We start from the raw sequence: 22,171 nt of genomic DNA on the forward strand, positions 1-22,171 counted from the left end.
AACTAGTTGCCACCCATCAAAACAGAAAATATGATGATGCAGTGTGTAGCCACTACTGCCTCACAAGATCATGATGGACGAAATGAGAGACGAAAGCAAGACACTACCTGCACTTGAAAAATTCTGTGTGGGAGTTTTTTGGATCATGTAAAAAAAATGGTGTAAGACTGAAGGAAGTGCCAAAATGATGCGAATTACATACATGCGTATTTTGAGAAAACACAAAATAAATTTGAATATGAATTTGACATAATTCTGATAGCATTATTTTTTATTTATTTCTAAAGATATTTTGATAACTTAAATTCTTCAAGCCATGGTAACTGTGGTGAAAATGTTATCATGACAGCCCTAATTCAGAGTAATTCTCCAATGAACAGTATTAGCCTTGTAATTTTATTTTCATGTTAATAAGCTGGCCCACAAAGCACTTTTGCAGAATGTTCTGTTTTAGATAAAGTGTATGTTCACTGATGTGTATTTACAGTATGAACCTGTGTTAGGGGACGGGCTGGCCTCCTGTCGGCTCTCTGAAATACTGCTCATGCTTCCTGAGGTGTTTCCTGTCCCCAGATGAGCCTGCTGCTGGTCCTCCTGCTTCTCCTCCATGTTCCCCATCAGAGCCTTCCTGATGATGTCCTCCAGACCCAGATTACTGGCTGGATCACCAAATGAGTGGTTTCTAGGGTTTACATTGCCTGTACAGGATAACACACACACACACACACACACACACACACACACACACACACACACACACACACACACACACACACACACACACACACACACACACACACACACACACACACACACACACACACACACACACACACACACACACATTGGAAAATTTGAGAATAATTTAAGAAGCGTTTAAAACTTGTCAAACTATGAAAAACATGAAAATACATCAACTGACTTAAATGGCATGTCAGGTAAGTTCTTTATGGTGAAATTAATAATACTGATAGTTGTGAAACTCACTTGATGATGTTACTGCCGGGAGATTGAAGATCTCTGTGCCTGGCTGAGCATTACCTGTTCAGAGAAAGGGCAAATGAGAGGGAGAATTAGGTGGCAATTGTTTGAATAAAAGACGTCAAACTATCAGTGCAGTGAAATAAATATCCTGAGCTTGAGTGGGAATAGGTCTCTGACAAAATGGGTTTGCACTGTCACTGACCAACTTCTGCTTTGCGGAAGATCTCCTGCTTTTTGGACATAACCATAGGAGACGTGTTCTCTAGTTTGGTGAAAAATGAGGGCAGATAACTGCCACTGCCTGGGGAGCGCGAGTCAGTCCTGAAACAAAAGACGGGTCAAAGATCACACAGTGAAGAATAGGGTCTTCCCTTAAACAAATGTCTGAAAAATGATATGCAATTTAAGGAAAAAAAAGTGTAAATGAAGGTTCATACACCTAGTAGTGCAGACAGACAGTTACTACCTCTGTTCGGGGAGCTCATGCTCTCGTCTCTGACTCTGCAGCAGACTGGCCTCCTGTTTATCTAACCCAGAATAACCCTGAGGAGGAGAAATGGGCTCATAGCTGCCCTCGACAAGCCCTCGACCTCGATCAGGAGACCTGCCTGGCCTGAGAGAGACAGAAAGATAAGAGACTGCTGCTGGGACATTGTTTTCAGTGTGTATAAAACATCTCTCACATTTTGTAAGGATTTTTGTAAGCATTAAAGTGCCCCAACTATGCCATTTTAAAGTTTCCAAAATTTGTTTTGGAGATCTTCCAATAAGTTTACATGCATCCAACAAAAAACACTTTAATTTCTCACAACATGAATTGCAGATCACCTCACTTCTCAAAGAGTCTGAAAACAGTTTGTTCAAAGATTTAGTCTCTCTAAACCCCTCCTTTCCGAAACCCACTCAATTCTGATTGGTCAGATGGCCCAGTCTGTGGTGATTGTTCTACCACTTATTGCGCGTGTCGAAAATTAAATGCCTATTATCTGAATTTCAGCTCCGGAGGTTCTCTCAGTGCTGGATACACAGTGATATGAATGATGGCGTCGGTTTTTCTGTATCAATTACAGCGCAATTCCACATCCTTTTGAAGTGAATGCTAAGCAGATTTGCAGAGCTGAAAACAGTGTCTTCTCGACATGTCAACAATACGAACCAAACTCTTCCAGGCCTCAGCTAAAACTACAGTGTTTGAAGGCAGACAAATTAGACGCCATTCACCGGCAGCCAATGAAGACCATAGGCTGTCATTATGCAAATGTGTTACATTGTGTTACATAGATTTGTAACAGGAAGTCAGACTGGAATTGCTGACGACTCGTTTCAGCAGTTCAGAATCGATTCTTTTAGGAGACAATGGGTCTCATTCATGAAACACGAGCAGAACGAATTTTTGTGTAAATCATGTGTAAAGTGGTTCTGGCGTAAATTTTCGGATTCATTAAAATGTTCGTATTTTCCAAATGTTAGTTGGTACGAAAGAAATTTACATTTACATTTATTCATTTAGCTGACGCTTTTATCCAAAGCGACTTACAATTGCTATATATGTCAGAGGTCGCACGCCTCTGGAGCAACTAGGGGTTAAGTGTCTTGCTCAGGGACACATTGGTGTCTCACAGTAGATTCGAACCCGGGTCTCTCACACCAAAGGCAATTGTCTTATCCATCTTATCCTATTAATAGCATCTGCAAACAGAACACTTGAATCAAATAATTAATTGCTTTCAATAGGGCTGGGAAAACGAATAGCCCCTTAATTGTTACGGAAATTGTTTACTATAAAATGGCCAAAATCAGGCATAACAAGAAACATTTACGATGGCTGATATAGCGCTTTTGCTAGATTTGGCAGATAGAGCGCTGCGCAAAAGGCGTATTTTCAGAGAAAATTACAATTTCTGCATCTGAGATATTTTTCTTTTTCATTCGCTTTTGAGAAGACATGTTGAAATCCTTCGTTTTGTATCATAATATGGTGCCCATATATAGTTGTCAGTCGGATTTAATGGGCGGGATTTATGGTAATTGGGAATGAGCGTGCACGCGCGTCCCATTCACGACTGTTTGGAATTCGTTAACGCATACACACATTTCACTATCACATCTGACGGTAACGAAGTATTTGTGAATCAGGAGAAGAGTTTTCGGAAAGGTCTCTTTACGCACAAATCACTCACATATTTACTCGTATATTTACGAATGTTTCATGAATGACACCCAATAACTTTATTTGTAGTGCACTTTAAATCTATAGAAAACTTGAGACATCTAACATTAACAAACATCTACATTTCACACTGCACGTGTAACATAACTTTATATACAACTTAAAGGGCCTTTAACTTGAAGGATCCAATTAAACTACCACACTCTCAGCTTCCTACTTCACATATATGGGCTGCCCTGTAAATGTGCAAAATGTCCAAGCAGAAAACACTTTCTGGATCTAACCATATTTATTTTCTGGCAGTTTCAGAGCCTATAGCTATCACAGAGACAAATATTTAAGGACACGTAATTCAGTAATATATGTCAGGAAACAAGAATATTTTACCATTCCATTAAACAATGTTTTACATCACCTTTAAGTTCTTTGTGTTCTCATTGTTGGTTAGGTGTGGACATACACAAATACGCACATACAGTATTGTTTAAAAGTTTGTGTTGCTAAGGTTTTTGTAATGTTTTGGAAAGAGTCTCTTATGCTCACCAAGGCTGCAATAATTTGATTAAAATAACAGTAATATTGTGAAATATTACAACAATTTAAAATGTAATGTATTATATTTTAAAATGTAATTTAAAATGTATTCCTGTGATGGCAAAGCTCAATTTTCAGTGTCACATGATCCTTCAAAAATCATTCTAATATGCTGATTTGCTGCTTAAGAAACATTTATTATTTTAATATTTAATTACTGCTTACAATTTTTGTGGTGCATTTTTCAGGATTCTTTGATGAATAGAATGTACAAAAGGACAGCGTTTATTTGAAATAGTAATATTGTATAACATTATAATGTCTTTGTGATCACTTTTGAAAAATTTAACAAGTCCTTACTGATTAAAATTATTATTTTCTTAAAAAAAAAAAAATTCCAAACTGTACAACCAATCCCAAACTTTTGAACAGCATTGTATGTGCATGTGTTCTTGTGCGGCTTGTGTGTGTTTTGTACAAATTACTAATTTAAGTAAAATCTTGGATTTCATATAGCAATTTTATTTGTGTGTCGATGGTTACCTGGCTCTTGGTTTATCGGAAGAGTTCTCGGGAGATACTCTGCTTGGTGGTCTCTGGTGGTGTGTAGTTGGAGCTGGGTTTTCTGGGCTATAGCGGTTAGAGGGTTTAACTCGACCTACAACACCTCCCATACCAGAGCTCTGGAATGTGGAGGAGAGTGAAGAGGAGGATGTAGAGGAAGGCAGCGAACTGGATGATGGAGGAGGATCCTGGCTCTTGGCAAAGTCTTGTGTAATAATGTGCTGAGAGAGAGAGAGAGAGAGAGAGAGAGAGAAAGTGAGGCCAATGATGGAGGTGTGACGTGACATAAGCATCAGGATTAGGAGTGCAACTTACTGAAATGTGGTCAGCGAGGGTCATGATGCGGTGTGTTTTCGGGACGTGCCCATAGCTATCTGCTTGTGAGGAGGGGGGCTGGTGGGGTGCAGAAGGTCCTGAATCTCCTGACTGCCTGTACCGGCTAATGTCAAACCTCATTCCTATACAACACAAGATCAGGTCAAAGAACTGACAGAAATGACACTAGGGTAAATCTCACAAAAGTTATTTTTCAAAGATAATTTGCATTTTTTTATTATTAATTCTAATTATTATTAATTGTGATTGTCATTAATGTAAGATAATTTTTTATTGTAACAGAGTAACAAGCAAATGATTTTAAATTAAAGGTGCTCTAAGCGATGTTGGGTGACGTTATTTATTGTTAACGTTTGAAGTATTGTCAAATAAAACAGAGGCTAGCTAGACCCTCCCTCCTCCTCATCCGCGCACTAACCCCCCAAACCCCACCCCTATGGAGCTAGAAATGTGTCTTTATTATATGCGAGAAAATAAATGATCTGAGAGAAGAAAAAAAAAGTTTGAGAGAAAAAGTTATCACACTGATAGCAAAAAAGCATTTCATGAGAGAAAAAAGAATATTTGAGAGAAAAAGTTTTCATACCAATAGCAAAAAATAATATTTGAGACTAAAAAAGTTTTGAGAGAAAGTATTTTCTCATAGAACATAAAAAAATATAAATTTGAAATTTTTAAAATTATTTCTGAGAAAAAAAATCTCTCTCAAAATACTTTGAAAAAAATCTCGAATATATATTTTTTGCTATCAGTGTGAAAACATTTTCTCTAAAAATAAAAAGTGTTTCTCTCAAAACGCTTTTCTTTGCTCTCGATGCAATTTTTTGCTCTCGTGTCAGGATTTTGCTTTAGCTGTGAAAATTGTGTCATGGGCGGGGCCACGTTCTTTTTTTTCCTATTGGAACGTTCCTATTGGCCAGTCGGGTGAGCATCGTCTTGTCTTAGGAGTCGAACTGAATCATTACACCATTGTTCGCGTTCGGTTCACCTAGATAGATGCCGTCTCTGCAGATGATGACACACACAACTCGATGGGTAGCTGGCTGAGCAAGTTCAGCATCACTGAAGATTACACATTAAACAATAGCACTCATGCAAGTTTACCTAGCATGATGGCTAATTAATAATTAGCTTTACTAGCGATTAGCAAGCTAATAATATAATACACATTCATTCATGAATATGAGTGCTATTTTTAATGTTTAATCTTCAGTGATGCTGAACTTGCTCAGCCAGCTAACATCCAGTTGTGTGTGTCATCATCTTACCCAAACATTGGAGTGTCCGTGCTCGACTTAGAGCTTAGATCAGGCCCAAAAAATCAAGCCCGATCCTACCCGAGCCCGTGCACGTTGTGTCCGAGCCCAGCCCGACGCATTAACAATAATTATGAGCCCGAGCCCGATTTAAACCCGAGTCCCGACCATTTTAATACGTGGGTCGTTATAACTGACGTTCTCAACTACTTTCTATGTTACTTTCTCCTCCTCCTCTGTTCTGCACCTCCAAATACTTTCAAGTTAGCCTACGTGTCGCCATCATACACATCAGCATAAATGCTCCTGATAAATAATGTGTTATTAAAGCATTAACACACAAACCACTGTTATAACATAAAATCAAGCAGCTACTGAGTGCATGGTTTGGCATGACTGAATGCGCGCAAAGTGCGCTCCCTGAAAAATCCCTAAAGCTGACATCAGTTCATCGTGATCTCACACATCTCTGTTATTATCAATGAAGCTGACTGCACAATGAATCTTTCATAATATATACACTTTGTTTGTTATAATTAGAGGATTTGCCAGCATACAGAATTCAGCTCTGAACAAAAAGTCCGTTTTGAGCAGTGAGGGGAGACTATCTTAAATGCTTCTGATTGGCCATTGCGTTCAAGAAATCAACACATATGTCTGTGATTGGCTACATCGCTCAACGCTGCAAACATGTTATAAAACAAAACTCTGGCCTGTAAATCATTTGTATTTTGTTTTAGTTGTTCTTGTTGTTTTTCTGCAACAGATGAATAAAAATGTATTAGTTTTTATGTTTTATTCATAGATATTTCTAGTTTGCGGGAGTCCCACAAATCGTTTTATTCTCCCGGAACCCACACACACAGAGTGAGTGCATTACAGCCCGCGCCCGCGCTCGCACTCGGCCATCAAACCTAGTCCCGCGCCACACTCTCTTGCGTTGGGAGTGCACGTCTCTAGATCAAAAGCCCGGCCTGGCCCGAGGTCGGGCCTGGGCTCGGGCAGAGAATCTAAACTCTAAGGCAGAGACTGCATCTATCTAGGTGAACCGAACGCGAACAATGGTGTAATGATTCAGTTCGACTCCTAAGACAAGACGATGCTCACCCGACTGGCCAATAGGAACGTTCCAATAGGAAAAAAAAGAACGTGGCCCCGCCCATGACACAATTTTCACAGCTAAAGCAAAATCCTGACACGAGAGCAAAAAATTGCATCGAGAGCAAAGAAAAGCGTTTTGAGAGAAACACTTTTTATTTTTAGAGAAAATGTTTTCACACTGATAGCAAAAAATATATATTCGAGATTTTTTTTCCAAGTATTTTAAGAGAGATTTTTTTTCTCAGAAATAATTTAAAAAATTTCAAATTTATATTTTTTTATGTTCTATGAGAAAATACTTTCTCTCAAAACTTTCTTTAGTCTCAAATATTATTTTTTGCTATTGGTATGAAAACTTTTTCTCTCAAATATTCTTTTTTCTCTCATGAAATGCTTTTTTGCTATCAGTGTGATAACTTTTTCTCTCAAACTTTTTTTTTTCTCTCAGATCATTTATTTTCTCACATGTAATAAAGACACATTTCTAGCTCCATACACCCCCAAATCCTTCTTTTCGGTTATTGGCTGGAACAGTTTGTCATGTTTTGTGGTGCTGGTTAGCCCAGTTTGCTTTTGTTGCCGTTTGTGCAGCCTGGGGTGTCTGCAGAGAACGGGTTTTTTTACAGTGTGTTCAGGGGACAGGCAGCTAGTGGATAGTGAGCAGATGTTTGCTGTATGTGACAAAAAAATGTTTTGCCCTAAAAGATCCATGACATCGCTTGGAGCAGTGTTTCCCAAACCGGTCCTGAAGGACCACCAACACTGCACGTTTTCTTTGTCTCCTTAATCAAACACACCTGATTCAACTCATCAGCTCATTATCACATGGGTTAATGAGCTGATAATCACATTTCATTATACGATCGGTACTCACTAATTTTGACCGATCTCACAAACCGATCACAATTTGATGACGTCAAAACCTGAGAAGGTATATGATGCATGGGGAATTAAATGATTTGGTAGTCATTTCATCGCCGGTGTGGAATTACTATGATGTGTCGAGAAATAATGAAAAAAATGAGCTATTTGCCATGTATGTTTCAAAGAAATCTCACGTGGAGGAGAATTGTCCTCAAGAGAGATCGCCTTTCTGAAGAGTTGCTTTGCTCGCTCAGTCCACACAGCGCCGCTCGCTCAGAACACCCGCAGTGACGCGCTGGTTTGGAAATATGTGAAATAAGTAAAGCAAGTAGCTTATACGCTGAGTTTCGGTTCATTTATGAGACCATTTATTATCCAGCACGCGCCGGCGCCTCCGTGTCCTATTATATTGTCAGCTATATTTCGCTTCTTATTTATTAAATCCAGCCAATTTGTTGATGAAACATTGATTGAAATTAAGATACAATTTTTACAAAACGAAATTAACTTTAAGGAATGGCTTTCTACGAAACAAAACTTAATGAAGTGGTCAAAATCATGTCTGACCCATTCCAAATGTCTCCTGATATATTGGGCATCTTATGATCCTATCTCACCCATCTCATGCGGTTCCTTTTTCATATAATCAACATAGATGAAATAAAAAAAGAACATTATATTATATAAAACAAATATGAAATGTATATTTACGTTTTTAAGTTGTATTTAAACATCAGACCACTCCGCTTTTCTCTCGTGTGTGGCCTATACATGCATGTGTGCGTGCATATGGGGGAGGGGTGCGATTTTCGAATAATAATAGAATAATACCCATCGATCTTCGAATATTATTTTTGCTTGAAATGTCCATCGCTTCTAATGAGTAGCATCAAACTACTCCAATTTGTTCTTTTAGGAGTTTAAATGACTTATTTATTTATTTATTTAATTTTTGTCCTGCTCAGACTTGTATTGGACAAGGTTTAAATTACATCAGACTTCTCTATTTTAGGTGATTAAATGTTTATGTTGTCCTCCAAAGTTTACTATTGGACAATGTATAATTTAAACTTGTGGGGTGCATCAGACTGCTCCATTTTGTTTGTATTTATCTTTGTCCTATATTAGCTAAGTATATTAAGCATCGGTATCGGCCGATCACCATGACAAGAAATCGGCTATCGGTATCAGCAGCAAAAATCCTGATCGGAGCATCCTTAGTAATATTATTTACGCATTATAGAAATAGGATTGAGATTTTCTTTGAGAAAATGTGAATGTGGCTGTAAAATGTCGGCCACAAAATTTAGTGTTACAATGCAAAAAAATTAATATAAGCTTAATTTGCAAAAAAAAATAATTTTTAATCATTTTTAACGGTATGATATAACCTGGATATGTTCCTAAAATATTTCCTGAGATTCACCCCATCTTGATAAAACATGCTCAGTTTTCAGGCTTGCGGAGGCATCATGGCCTTGAAGTCTTACCTGTGGGTGGCTGAGAGCTCTTTTCTGATGGGAAAGGTCCTTCATTCTTCTCTTCTCTCAGGGCTGGAGAGTTAGCAGGGCTGATCACCTCAATTCCCCCCTGAGCCTCACAACGACTGGATGACACTGAAGGACATGCAAATATGCCGTTATAGCCTTGTAAGTAAATAAAGCTGGTTTGTTAGTGAGAGAGGGTGTGCCATCTACACCTTTAGCACACTGTTGTCAACCCAGTGTCAAGCCCCCCGCCCCCCCCTCCCCGAATCTGTTAATATCTCTGTGAATATTTTCAAGCTGAAGTGTGTTTTGGCACCACTAAGCCCATGTGGCATAAAAAGTGGGTAGATTACAATGTAGTTGGCATTGAAGGATCCTTCTAGCAGACTTTATAGTAAGTCACAGAAAGAGAACAAATTTCATTCCCGTGGTAATAACTACACTCCCTATAATGGAATTACCCTGTCAAATCTGAGGTCAGAGGTTTGTCATTGTTGTCAGTCTCAGTTCCAGCTGGATAACAGGTTGTGCTTTCTAGGTTTCCTAAGACTATTAGGTCTCATGGCCTCAATGGCACTAGTAATCCCATTAAGTGTCCTGTTAATGACTTCTGTTAGTAATTCCCTAAGTTCATGTCTTGTATTTGTCTTACAAGTTGTCTAATTTCTTGAATCATTCTTTTGTCTCTGAGCAAGATATAAAGATGTCTACGCCATTGTGTTCAACTATCACAAATCTAGCTTATGGTGAGACTCTGTTGAAGTGACTGCGGCAATTGCTTCCTGTTTGCTCTGCTTTGTACAGGGTTCGTACACCTTTTCCAAGGTCAAATTCAAGCACTTTCAAGGTCTATTCGAAAGATTTTTCCAGCACCTAACACCACCGTAAATTACATACCAATACATAGTCAAAATGATTATTTAGTGTTTTTATCTCATTAAAAGATATAATGCTATAAACAGGCAACATGGTGTTTCGTAATAGTAGAAGGACCAGATATTTAAGCAAATCACACGTTTTATTTTTCAAAATGTATCACTGTCTAAGTAGATAATGCCTATGAATAATACTTTTCATTATATTAATGTCCAAATATTGCTTCCCAGATAATATGATTTTCAGGCTGTAAAACTGAAGATATTTCAATAGCTGAAAATATGAAGACAGGATTTGAACAAATATTTTACAGGCCTTGGTTTTGCGACACATTCTTGATATAGACCAGGTTTGAACTAAATCTGAGATAGTGTAACAACAACCTACAATTCAATTTTAACCCAGAAGACTCTGACAGTGCAGACACCTGCCTGATAAATAGCCTACATATTAACTGAAAAAATCTATTTCATTGCCAAGACATATACATTTATCTACTGGAATAGAGCAGTGTAAATATTGCATAAGACCATCCTCGACATTACAGTAGACATTACAATACTACTTGTATTACACTTCATCTGACACGATTTCTGTTCAGCAATTAACGATTGTTGTGGGCTAACGTTTGCAGGTTTTAATTTGCGGATAGTTAACGTTACAGTAACTGTGCTGTAACTTTGGCTATGTTCACTGCATATTCCACAAATGAGCGTGCCATAACGGACATGCAATACTAACATAACATTATCACACCAAGTACTTTCAGTCACTAATGGCCCTTTCAGACAAGACGCGGAATGTGCTGCGCTATGGAACCCATTTATTTCAAAGGCTTGCGACACGCGAGGACGTTTTGTTGCAGAGTCGACCAAAGCGAAATGCAGCATTGGCGCTATAGTTAAAAATAGTTCAACTTTTGCCGCTGCGCTCTGTGACGATTACCTGCGCGGCCAATAAAAATGGGGCATCCAAACAAGCGCGGAAAATCAAAATGAAAACCTACTTTTGCTCTGGCAATTCGCTCTGTATCTGAAGGGCTACATTTTATTTCTGCATTTAATAAACTATTCAGTGAGATAGGCATTTGTTGTGAAAGAAACAATTTTAACAATATCAAGCATTTTATCCAAAATTTAAGCACTTTTCAAACCTTGAAAACACATCAAAATACAAGCATTTTCAAGGATTTCTAGCACCAGTACGAACCCTGTTTGTAGTATGTACATTACTTTTAAACGTTGAAAAGTTTGGGGTCGGTAAGAATTTTGTTTTTCAAATTAATTAATACTTTTATTTAGCAAGGATATATTAAATGGATCAAACACTGTAAAGGCATGTATAATGTTACAACTTATGTCTATGTCCAATAAATGCTGTTTTGAACTTTATCAAAGAATCCTGTTTCAAAATAAATATTAGGCACCCCAACTGTTTTCAACATTGATAAGAAGAATTGTTTCTTGAGCAGCAAATAATCATATTAGAATTATTTCTGAAGGATCACATAAGAGACTTCTGTCAAAAACATTCAAAAATATTATTGATCCCAAACTTTTGAATGTTAGTGTAAATTTGAGTTATGAACTGTGAAGTGTTACGAGACTACTGTTTTCAATAAATTGATTATCATTCTTACACAATTAATTCTAATTAAACTTTGTCTATCTGATGACACTCACTGCTGCTGGAGGAGTCAGAGCTCTGTGAGCCTCTCTCACGGGAATCCTTATCTGGGGCAATCTGGCGTGTGATGATGACATCAATGAAGTTCGCAGCAGTTATGGTGGTTTTCCCATGCGTGCGCAGCTCCTCCTCCATGCGTGACTTCGTGGGTGGGGCTTTCTCTTTGCTCCCTGCAGCTCCTCCACCGTCTGCATACACAGGATGGGAAGGTTTCCCACCAGGAAGTGACATGTCCCCATATGGTGATTGCATGGAACGGCGCTCCACCTCCTGTGACTCCTGTGCTGCCCGCCGTGATGACATGTCATCATCCCGGGAGCTACTGTTTATATGCTTGCTCTCCTTGACTTTCGCAACATCCATCTGCGGGGCAGAGGCAGCAGCATCCACCAGGGCGGCGAGTGCGTCAGCAGCATTGTTGTATCGGGAGTTGGCTTGAGCTGCAGATGCTTGTGAGGGCATTTGCCTAGACAAGCAAAAGTTGCAAGGTTAATAAAGAAAAATAATTTTAAAATCTACAAATCAACAATTACATAAAAAAAAAATATATATATATAAAACAATTAAAATATGAATTATTTAAATATATAATAAAAAATATAAAAGCTCATACAAATTAATAAAGTACTAATATAATAAACTACATAAGCTTATAATACAACAAGTTATTGCAATCATATAATTTATTTATAAAGCATATTATAATTGCACATGCAGACCAAAGTGCTGTACAATCACCGTGCAAACACATTAAATACAAATACAATAAAACAAAACAAAATGAACCATTAAGTAGCACTTAAAACAGCCACTCGAGTGAAAATTGGAGAGATATAAATCACTCTAAGCACTCAAATGCAGCCAGGCCGGCGTGTTCGGAACTAATTTCAATTATAAAATAGTGGCCAGACAGGACACTACATAAAGCCAAACACGGCAAGAGTGAATAAAAAACAAAACAATTATCTCCTGGTTTCAAAGGAAGATAAATTTGTGTATTGTTGGCATAAAAGTGCCATATTTAAAAAATAAATCAAAAATACGATAAATAATTACACCGAGAGACATCCCGTTTTTATATACAAAAGGAATAAAATAGGCTGAATAAAAGAACCATGAGGTACCCCACAGGTAATAGGTGCTGGTAATGAAAATGCACCAAACTTCACCGAAAATTATCTGTTCTCTAGATAAGGAATGAACCACTTTAAAACCAACCAAATGTAAAAATCTGGGCTGCAGAATTACCTGAATCTCTGATTATGGAACGGTCATTAAAAAAAATGCAGATTTCTGTGCTGTGACCCGCCCTAAAACCTGATCAAAATTGGTCTTAAACCTCATTCTTTGCAAAAAAACGACATTAACTGTTCAATAACTATCTTTTCTAAAAAAAATTAAGATGCAAGGTAGCTTTGAAATGAGCCGATAGATCTTCAATTCTACAATAAAAGTAAATAAGTTAATATAATACAAAAAAGTGAATGTGTGCTTAATACATTTTAGTAATGAACTAATTTATTAGGGCTGATGTCATGAATAGTATATATTGCTCACATGAGTGGGGTAATGACGCTCTTAGTGTTGGTGCCCTGGAAGATGCTCGGCCGCTGCTGGAGGACGCCCTCCTGTAATCGCACAGAGGGTGAGGTGGAACGCAGGAAATTACGGCTGCCTGGTCGGCCAGGCTGTTCAGGACCTGCAACATAAACAGTGATAAGTCCTGAGAACACTGGCAGAATAGCTCAGTTTGTTAAGATGGAGCAGATTGGATCATTATTGGTGGCATTATTTCCTTCTATGTGTCAAATATTCTTACCTCCACGCATATATTCTACTGCGGCGCGTTCCCGTTCTCTCTGGTCTCTCTCTCTTTCTCGCTCCCGTTCTCTTTCCCTCTCCCTCTCCCGTTCCTTCTCTCGCTCCCTCTCCACAATGGCTGCAGTGGCACTATGATGGGCAGGATGTCCTGTGGGGAGTGAAGGACACATAAAAAAAAAAACAGGGGTAACAATGAAAAAGGCCCTTTACATTTGCTGCAGTTTGATGAGGCCAGCTGTGTTACTGTAAGGGATAGAAGAAGTGTAATTATCCGCATGCAAAATTATTGTATGGATATATAAATGCATATAAATAACTCTGGCATTATCTATTCCAGTGGTTCCCAAACTTTTTAGAGTTGTGTACCCTGAAGCATTTAATATCCTTCTGCATACCCTCTCTTCCACTTACATTGCTTTCACACCTTTCCCATTAAGGTACAATATTTGCCTCCTTAAATTGATTTTCAGGTGCATTTTTTCCCCTTTTTGAAGACAAAGTTTTTCTAAACCTATAAATTGTATGTCATGTTTGTCGAAATTCTGAAAATTCCATTAATTTAATTACTTTATTGATTTAGCTATAATAAAGAAAGCAATAATTTCAATCAAATTAAATCAGTATCAACAAAAGCCATCTTTCCACTGCAGCGTCAACAAGCTACATCTAGATGTATTTTACCCAGTTTAATGCTGCTCAGAGGTAGCCTGAACGCAATTATAATATCTCATAACATTATTTATGCCAATGTTTTAAAAATGTTCAATAGAGAAATATGAAATTATGGCAAAAACGAAGTGATAATTTTTGAAATATTAAACTAAAGCAAGCTACTGTCACGATGAGTGAGTCATCGAGTCATTCATTCAGTAATGAAGCAAGTGGCTATACTTATGAATGGGTCATTAAATAACTCGTAACTAAACATTGAAGTGTTGGAGAAGCACAACACAGGGCGGAGAAACAATGACATAACTAACAATTTAACTACAAAACCTGCTCACAAACAAACATGCCTCATCATTGTCTTTGTTTAAAAGTCTTAGAAGAATATCCAAAGAATATTTAAGCGGTGTCCCAAATGACACACTCTACACTTTGTGTACAACATTGGAGTCTGATAGCCCCTCCCCCTCCATACGCAATTAAAGCTGCGACAGTTGAGTGCATTAAGTGTCCAACATTCCACACTTTGTTTTTTCAGTTAAATAAGTGCATCATCTGGGTACTTAAAGGGCACTTTTTCTTTTTAGAATTTTCAGTGTGAACGCAACTATTTATGCTACAAAATGGCATAGAATAGTGCACATGCATGCGATTTGGGACGCAGCCTTAGTGTCTTTATGCAATCACAAACTGCTTTTGATGTAACAGCCACATATTACAACAAATGCAATTCAGACCAATCAATGGAAACATGATATTTGTAAAAAAATATAAAAAATTTACACAACATACTTGGTCTGAAGTGTGCATCGCTACATCAGGTGCTTCTAGTGTTCAGGTGCTTTGTTGGTTACAATCAAGCAATCAAAGGAGTATAGTGGTGGATCTTCATTTGATATTAAGAACTTGTGTTACATGAGATGAAGACTGAATTCAATAGTTTTCTATAAATTTTATATAGTGTAGGTTACTCCCAAAAAGTATTTTGCCATAGAGTAGCGTAGTGTTGTTTGATGATACGAAGAGTGAAAATGAAAAAACTAAACTAAATAACACTGGTATCGTGCTTTAACAGGGAAGACAACAGGAGAATCGGCTCCTGTAGGGCCGAGGAAACAAAAAAAAAAACTCTGACAAGACAAAAACTACTGTTAACATTTATACAGCATTCACAATGTGGAAAGATTTGATGACAGAGAAAATCCTGAGTAGAGATGCCCAAGAAAAAAAAGAAGCTTGATTTATTCTTGAAGGAAAAACAGGTATTTGTATGTACCGTATATGCACTCTGTATGTAAAGACATGAACAAAGTACATGGAATGATGTTAAAGATTGCAGTACAACACTGACACAGACTGAGATTCAAGGAGGCATGAAATAGTTATAAAAGCATTCACACAGAGCAAATATATCTAGCAATTACTTTTTGTGATTACGTTCTCGGTGTGAATAGATGTTTAGACCGTTAAGGCCTACTTACCTCCAGACCACCTGCATTCCCAAGACAAGCTTTAAATATGACCCAACCGAGGCCACATTTGCCTACACTGCATGCACAGGTGGGCAGATGCAGGCAGGATCTCAGGGGAGGGAGATGTAGGGAAGTACTTGCAGGAATTGGGAGTTTGACATTTTTGTTGCCTTTTTAATTCCGACTAACATCCTACATATTTCTACGTACATCTTAAGATACAATCTGTTCTAGAACATATCATGCAGACAATGATACTAGCAGTTCTCTTCATTCTTTGTAAATGTTAATAAGCTCAACCTAACCCCTGAAAAAAGTGTCAGCACCCACATAATTCAGCAGGAAACCTGTTAAGTTCATTAAACTGATCTAAAACCCAGGGTCTAATCCAAGCGGTTAGTTTCCAATCTTGGGCAATTTGATAATTACAGGTTGTACAGACGTCATTACTTCTAACATTCAGGTCCAGACAGGTTAAAAAAATGGAATTGGGTCAGTTGGACTCTGCACTAATTTTATCAGGTCTGTCTGGGGCTGTGTTTTCCCTTTAAAAAAAATGTATTTATGCACGTCAGGTTCAGGTAAGAAGTGATTCGGTCAGGTACAGATTTTTAGGACTCGTGCTGTTTTGTGTATTTTTACACAGTCATAGTCATCACAATCAATTCAGACCAAGTCACAAATCAGGTGAAATGTACTTATTTTTGCCGTGACACTGTAATTTAGTAGTAGCACACTACCACCATAGTGGTGTAGAAAACGGCTGTAGTTAGTTTTAGGTGCAAGAAAGCGTCTTTAATAAAAGAGCAGCAGCGAAGGGGCGAGTTTCTAAAGCACCACCACCACGACTAGATGGGGAAGTTCAGGTATTGGATAGGAGAGGAGGGGTGGGATCCTCACCTGGAGATATGGAGGCAGGGTTGAATGCCCTAGGAGGGAAAGGGGTCTGAGATCCAGGGATGTAGTTGATGCGGTCCAGGGAGGGGGAGCCTGTGCCCCCAGGGTGAGGTAACAGGATGGTAGGTGGCATCTGGGCTAGATCAATTATTCCTTTTACAGACAGAAGCAAAGGGCCAGAGGGTGAGCATCCACAACCAATCAGCTTTCAACTTTACTTAAAGAGCCAACACCCTCTACTGATCTTCTAGAAACATCTTATGACTAAAACACTAGAAGAATTTAAAAATTTGAATGAGCGCATCAATAATGTATCAAAGGAGTTCAAATTACAATAACAGGATAGGTCAGGGCTGAAAGCTGGTTTCCACAAGCTTTTCACTCTAAGCAAATTAACTAGCAACTAGAACTAGCAATATGAAGCAATGTATTTTGTACATTATTTAGACAGCAGTACCTGCAAAGGGTCAAACTCCTTCAGAGTCTGCTCTATTTTTAAGAAACTTCTTGTCATTTTATGCAAAATAATATCATATCAAACCCAGGTCAAAGTTTAACAGGAAACCTTGTTTCTGGAGATGTTACAATAGGATGCAGAGTGAACATGTAGCTAGAAAAAAACGGGAACTCTTAACAGGAGGGTCTACAGGACATCTAAGGAACAGCCTCAGCCCTGGATTTAACGATCGAATTGAACTCAGTGAATTGACAGCGTGCAAATAGAATTTGTTTAAGGGTCATTTGCTTCTGATGGTCTGGAAAAGGTTGCCACACACAAACACAATATCTACAGACTACATTCTTCCTTTGAAGTCCTCCTTTCACTGTCACAAACAAACACACTTATGGCACTTTTCCACTACACAGTACCAGCTCGACTCGACTCGTCTTTGTTTGGTTTTCCACTGTGTAAAAGTTGTACCTGTACCTGCTTTTGGGTACTTTTTTTCATATCACCTCCTAAGCGGACTGAGGCGATACTAAAATGTGACGTGAAAACACTGCAGACAGCTGATTGGTCAGAGAGAATCGTCACTATTCATCGCGTCATCATTGCACGCGCCAGACGGAGCTATTATTTTCAGCAGTGTTTCGTTTTGCTGCCCTCAGCCTCTCCTGAAACAACGTTTGTCTTCTAGCTGTGACAAATAGCCACAAACCCCGAGGATCAAACACAGCATACACTCGATTTCCACCATTGTCCTGTGTGTGTGTGTCGGTAGCGGGTGTGTGTCGCGTAGTTCCTGTGGTGTCGCTATGACGACCAGGTACTATTGTGGAGGTACTATCTGTAATGGAAAACGGAGCGAAAAGCGAGCCGAGCCGAGGCGAGTTAAGTTGAGCTGGTACTGGTAATGGAAAAGTGCCATAAGACAATCATGCCCCTTACCTCTAGCTGGTGGGTATGGGATGCCAATGGACGGTTCACGTGGTGACAGCCCCCTCGCAACTTCAGGGCGCATATGCTGCGAGGTGATGTAATCGTTCAGAATGGTTTGCCGAGTGTTCTCCATAGTGTACAGCTGATAAGTGTTGGGGTAACCTGTAGGCGACGGTTGCCGTTGGAACATGTACGCTGCAGAGATATACAGAGGAAAACAAGGACGAGAGGTGAAAAGACAGCTGTCACTGCTTGTCTTGACGTCAATGGTACAGATTTGCCACAGTAGAGTTGAGCGGGAAATGCAATTACCTAATGCATGAGAGCAGGTTGAAAAACCAAAACATGATGTTTACCAATGAGATCAAATTAGACCGTTTTGTAGTGCTTTTAAGAGAGAGTCATTACTTAGAACAATCAATTAATAATGTGGGTGACACATGAACTGTTTTTCGTGCAGGCCTGTTTGTATGAAGCATGGTTTCAGAACAGAACTAATTCTTAATTCACTAATTTTCCAGACCTAGACAAAGCGTAGCCACGTCTCATGCGTTCCGAGGCTGATTAAGTAATGCAGTTTAGAATGAGGTTACATCTTAGTCCAGGGATCAGATTTACAAAACAACTATGGTTGTACAATGTTTTGTATTTTGTAAAATACTTTTTAAAATTAAATCTTCATTGACATTAAAATGCTTGACATTCTAAATGAAATGTATAGGATCTTAATGGGAACAATTCACCCTTGCTTATTTTTTTTTTAAACCTCGTAATTTTTAAATCAAAATATAATTTACTGGATCATCAGATGAAGTGGACATACTTTTCTCTGGTGACCTATGCTGGACTCTAATCTAATTTGTTTTCATGACTCTGGGCCCTGGAAAGCATCCCATAATGCTTTAAATTACCTGGGTCCAGGACTCTGTGGTGAAAGGCGAGGCTGGGGTCCAGGTGTGGCGCCAGGTGAGTCCGGTACACCTCTCCAGGTACCACAGGTCTGTGGTGAGGGTCAAAGGGGCTGTGTGAGCCATGAGGGTCAGCCCCAGAAACAGGTGACTTGGCGGGAATACTGTCTCTCTGGGTTGGGGTCAGTGCGCTCTTCCTCTCGTGAGAAGCTGGTTTACCTGTTGCTATACTTCCTATTCAAGAAAAAAAAAAAATCATCAAGATGACCTGTGAAACTGACTGCTAGGCGTAATCTATAGGAGCAATAAAATGTTTTGAGTAAATAAAAAGGAGCCATAATGAGAGATGAGGCATTCATACCCTCTTGCCCTCGCAGTAGGGGTGATCCTCTGGATATGGAGGTGCTGGTGTATGTAGGGGTTCTGCGTGCATTGCTGTCGTCATACATGCCTGGACTGAGCTGAGCTTTTCCCACCTCTGTGTGTGTGGAACGCAGGACAGACGTAGAGTTTGTGTGTCGTACGCGCTCGGACGCCTTTACATCTTCGTACTTGGCCCTCTCGCGCTCGGCCGCCTCGATGGCAGAGTGTGAGATCTTCACTGGGCTTGTGATCAGAGATTTAACATTGTGCTTGATGGCCGACGGGTTCACAGTACTGCTCTCATACTTCAGAGGAATACCCTGCATAGATGTGGAAAACAAAACAAAACAATGCATGATAAGAAAACTAGAGGGAGGTGAAGAGAAACTGTTCTCTTAAGACATCTTCCTTTTGACTGATCTGAATGTGATGTGAATGTTCTTCATAAATACAGTACCGGTCAAAAGAAACTATTGGAAACTATTTTTAATGTCTTTTTTTAATAAGTCTCTTATGCTCACCAAGGCTGCATTTATTTGGTCAAAAATACAGAAAAAACTGTAATAATGTGAAATATGATTACAATTTTAAATAATGGTCTTCAATTTTAAAATACATTAAAATAAAATTTATTTCTGTGATGCAAAGCCGAATTTTCAACAGTCATTAATCAAGTCTTCAGTGTCACATCATGATCCTTCAGGAATTATTATAATATGCTGATTTATTTCCAATATAGGAAACAGCTGTGCAGCTTAATATTTTTTTATAACCTGTGATACTTTTTTCAGGACACTTTGATGAATAAAAAGTAAAAAAAAAAAAAAAAACAGCCTTAATTTATAGAAATCTTTTGTAACAATATACACTACCATTCAAAAGTATTAAAGGGTCAGTCAATTTTTGTAAATTTAATTTTTTGAAAGAGATTAATACTTTTATTCACCAGGGATGTTAAATTGATAAAAAGTGATAGTAAAGATATATATTGTTAGAAAAGATTGCAATTTTGTAAAAATGCTGTTCTTATTAAAGGACAATTCCGGCCAAAAATGATCCTAGGGCTATATAACACATGGGTACCGAGTCGACCGTTCTCTGGGATGCATTTTCATGATAATCGAATGTACCCAGTTTTAACGTTATTTTTAGTTTAACCACAAATTAGCTTATAATGCTAGTGTATGGGGCATCGAATAAGTAAAAATAAAAATCACTAGTTAATACCACTAAGAAGGCTCAAAATAGCCCCACACTAACACCGTAGCATAATTAGGGTCACTACCTGCAAACCGAAGCATTGAGGACTTTCTAAGTGTACAGACAGTTAAATAAAAATATAATTTATAAAGACAGTACACTTCGCGTATACAAGCGGGAGCCATCTTTGGAAAACAGTCCTGACCAGTCGAATCATGAACGCCGAACTGGTCGATACTGTTTTCCAAAGATGGCTCCTGCCTATATACGCAAAGTGTACTGTCTTTATAAAGTATCTTTTTATTAAACTGTCTGTACACTTACAAAGTTCTCAATGCTTCGGTTTGCAGGTAGTGCCCCTAATTATGCTACCGTGTTAGTGTGGGGCTATTTTGAGCCTTGTTAGTGGTATTAACCAGCAATTTTTATTTTTACTTATTTGATGCCCCATACACTAGCGTTATAAGCTAATCTGTGGTTAAACTAAAAATAACGTTAAAACTGGGTACATTCGATTATCATGAAAACGCATCCCAGAGAATGGACGACTCGGTGCCCATGTGTTATTTAGCCCTAGGTTCATTTTTGGCCGGAATTGTCCTTTAACTTTTTATTCATCAATGAATCCTGAAAAAAGTATCACAGGTTCCAAAAAAATATTAAGTAGCACAACTGTTTCCAACACTAAAAACCAATTATCAAATCAGCATAGAATAATTTCTGAAGCATCATGTCATGTGACACTGAAGACTGGAGTGATGATGATGAAAATTCAGCTTTGCATCACAGAAATAAATTATATTTTAAAGTATATTCAAATAGAAAACCATTATTTTAAATTGCAATAATATTTCACAATACAGTTGTTTCTGTATTTAAACGCAGGCTTGATGAGCATAAGAGACTTCTATCAAACACATTAAAAACCTAAAATCTTGTACCTGAGCAATGGGTCCTTCCAGAACAGGAGTTTTGCGACTATCTTGGGTCTCCTTACGGGGAATCTCATGAATTGAGCGGCCCGTCGCCTTTATGGTGTTCACCCCCTCGTATGGTTTCCCTTTCGTGATGCCTCCCTCAAAAGAGCGTATGGGTGGACTTTCCATCTTTATCTGTTTACCATACTTGGAGGCCTCATCATAGACTTCAGCAGATGTTCTTGGAGTTCCTGAAACACAGGGAGAAATAATTTAGAAATTCCCTTAAAACTTGTAGAAAAAAGAAAAATTATTAATATTAATGAATAGTTTTCTCCTTTATGTGGTTGTTTTAGCTGTCCGAAATATTTAACATTTAAAGCAAAAGCCTAAGTTGGACCAGCATTATTATTTGAAATTATTTAAAATCCTTTATATTAAAACAACTAGTCTTTAACTATAAATATTTTTTTATAAAATAATTACATATTTTCAGGATTGAAGGAAGTGTGGTGGGTCAGCATTTACCTTGCATGATGGATCCTGCGAGTATGGACCGATCCTTAGACTCGTGTGGACTTTCTCTTGGCAATGCTCTGCTGATCAAACCTGGCAGAGAAAAATGTCTTTAAAAACCCCCATTGGCAAACATTCTCACTTCTTCAACTCTTGTGCTTCATTCTTCTCA

At 38.4% G+C, this 22,171-nt stretch overlaps 1 protein-coding gene across 33 annotated transcripts in view; it reads right to left on the bottom strand.

Annotated features, from left to right (window-relative positions):
- ncor1 (nuclear receptor corepressor 1) overlaps positions 1–22,171 on the bottom strand; it is a 123,962-nt gene that overhangs the window by 2,641 nt on the left and 99,150 nt on the right. For 10 of the 33 annotated variants that reach the window (XM_077231429.1, XM_077231448.1, XM_077231441.1 and 7 more), the window contains 16 exons: positions 22,012–22,092; positions 21,508–21,734; positions 19,365–19,686; positions 19,007–19,237; positions 18,105–18,293; positions 16,718–16,867; positions 13,678–13,827; positions 13,416–13,557; positions 11,855–12,324; positions 9,300–9,425; positions 4,568–4,710; positions 4,232–4,473; positions 1,451–1,597; positions 1,187–1,305; positions 988–1,041; positions 486–698 (listed from right to left, as the gene is read on the bottom strand). In XM_077231429.1, the coding sequence (XP_077087544.1) occupies positions 486–698; positions 988–1,041; positions 1,187–1,305; positions 1,451–1,597; positions 4,232–4,473; positions 4,568–4,710; positions 9,300–9,425; positions 11,855–12,324; positions 13,416–13,557; positions 13,678–13,827; positions 16,718–16,867; positions 18,105–18,293; positions 19,007–19,237; positions 19,365–19,686; positions 21,508–21,734; positions 22,012–22,092 (3,006 nt within the window). The remainder of the gene's footprint in view (positions 1–485; positions 699–987; positions 1,042–1,186; positions 1,306–1,450; positions 1,598–4,231; positions 4,474–4,567; positions 4,711–9,299; positions 9,426–11,854; positions 12,325–13,415; positions 13,558–13,677; positions 13,828–16,717; positions 16,868–18,104; positions 18,294–19,006; positions 19,238–19,364; positions 19,687–21,507; positions 21,735–22,011; positions 22,093–22,171) is intronic. The other 23 variants (XM_077231435.1, XM_077231445.1, XM_077231434.1 and 20 more) reach the window with 7 other exon arrangements.

Source organism: Siphateles boraxobius, unplaced genomic scaffold (genome assembly GCF_051911475.1).
Source record: "Siphateles boraxobius isolate OS27281-9 unplaced genomic scaffold, OSU_SipBor_1 16, whole genome shotgun sequence".
NCBI lineage: Eukaryota > Metazoa > Chordata > Actinopteri > Cypriniformes > Leuciscidae > Siphateles > Siphateles boraxobius.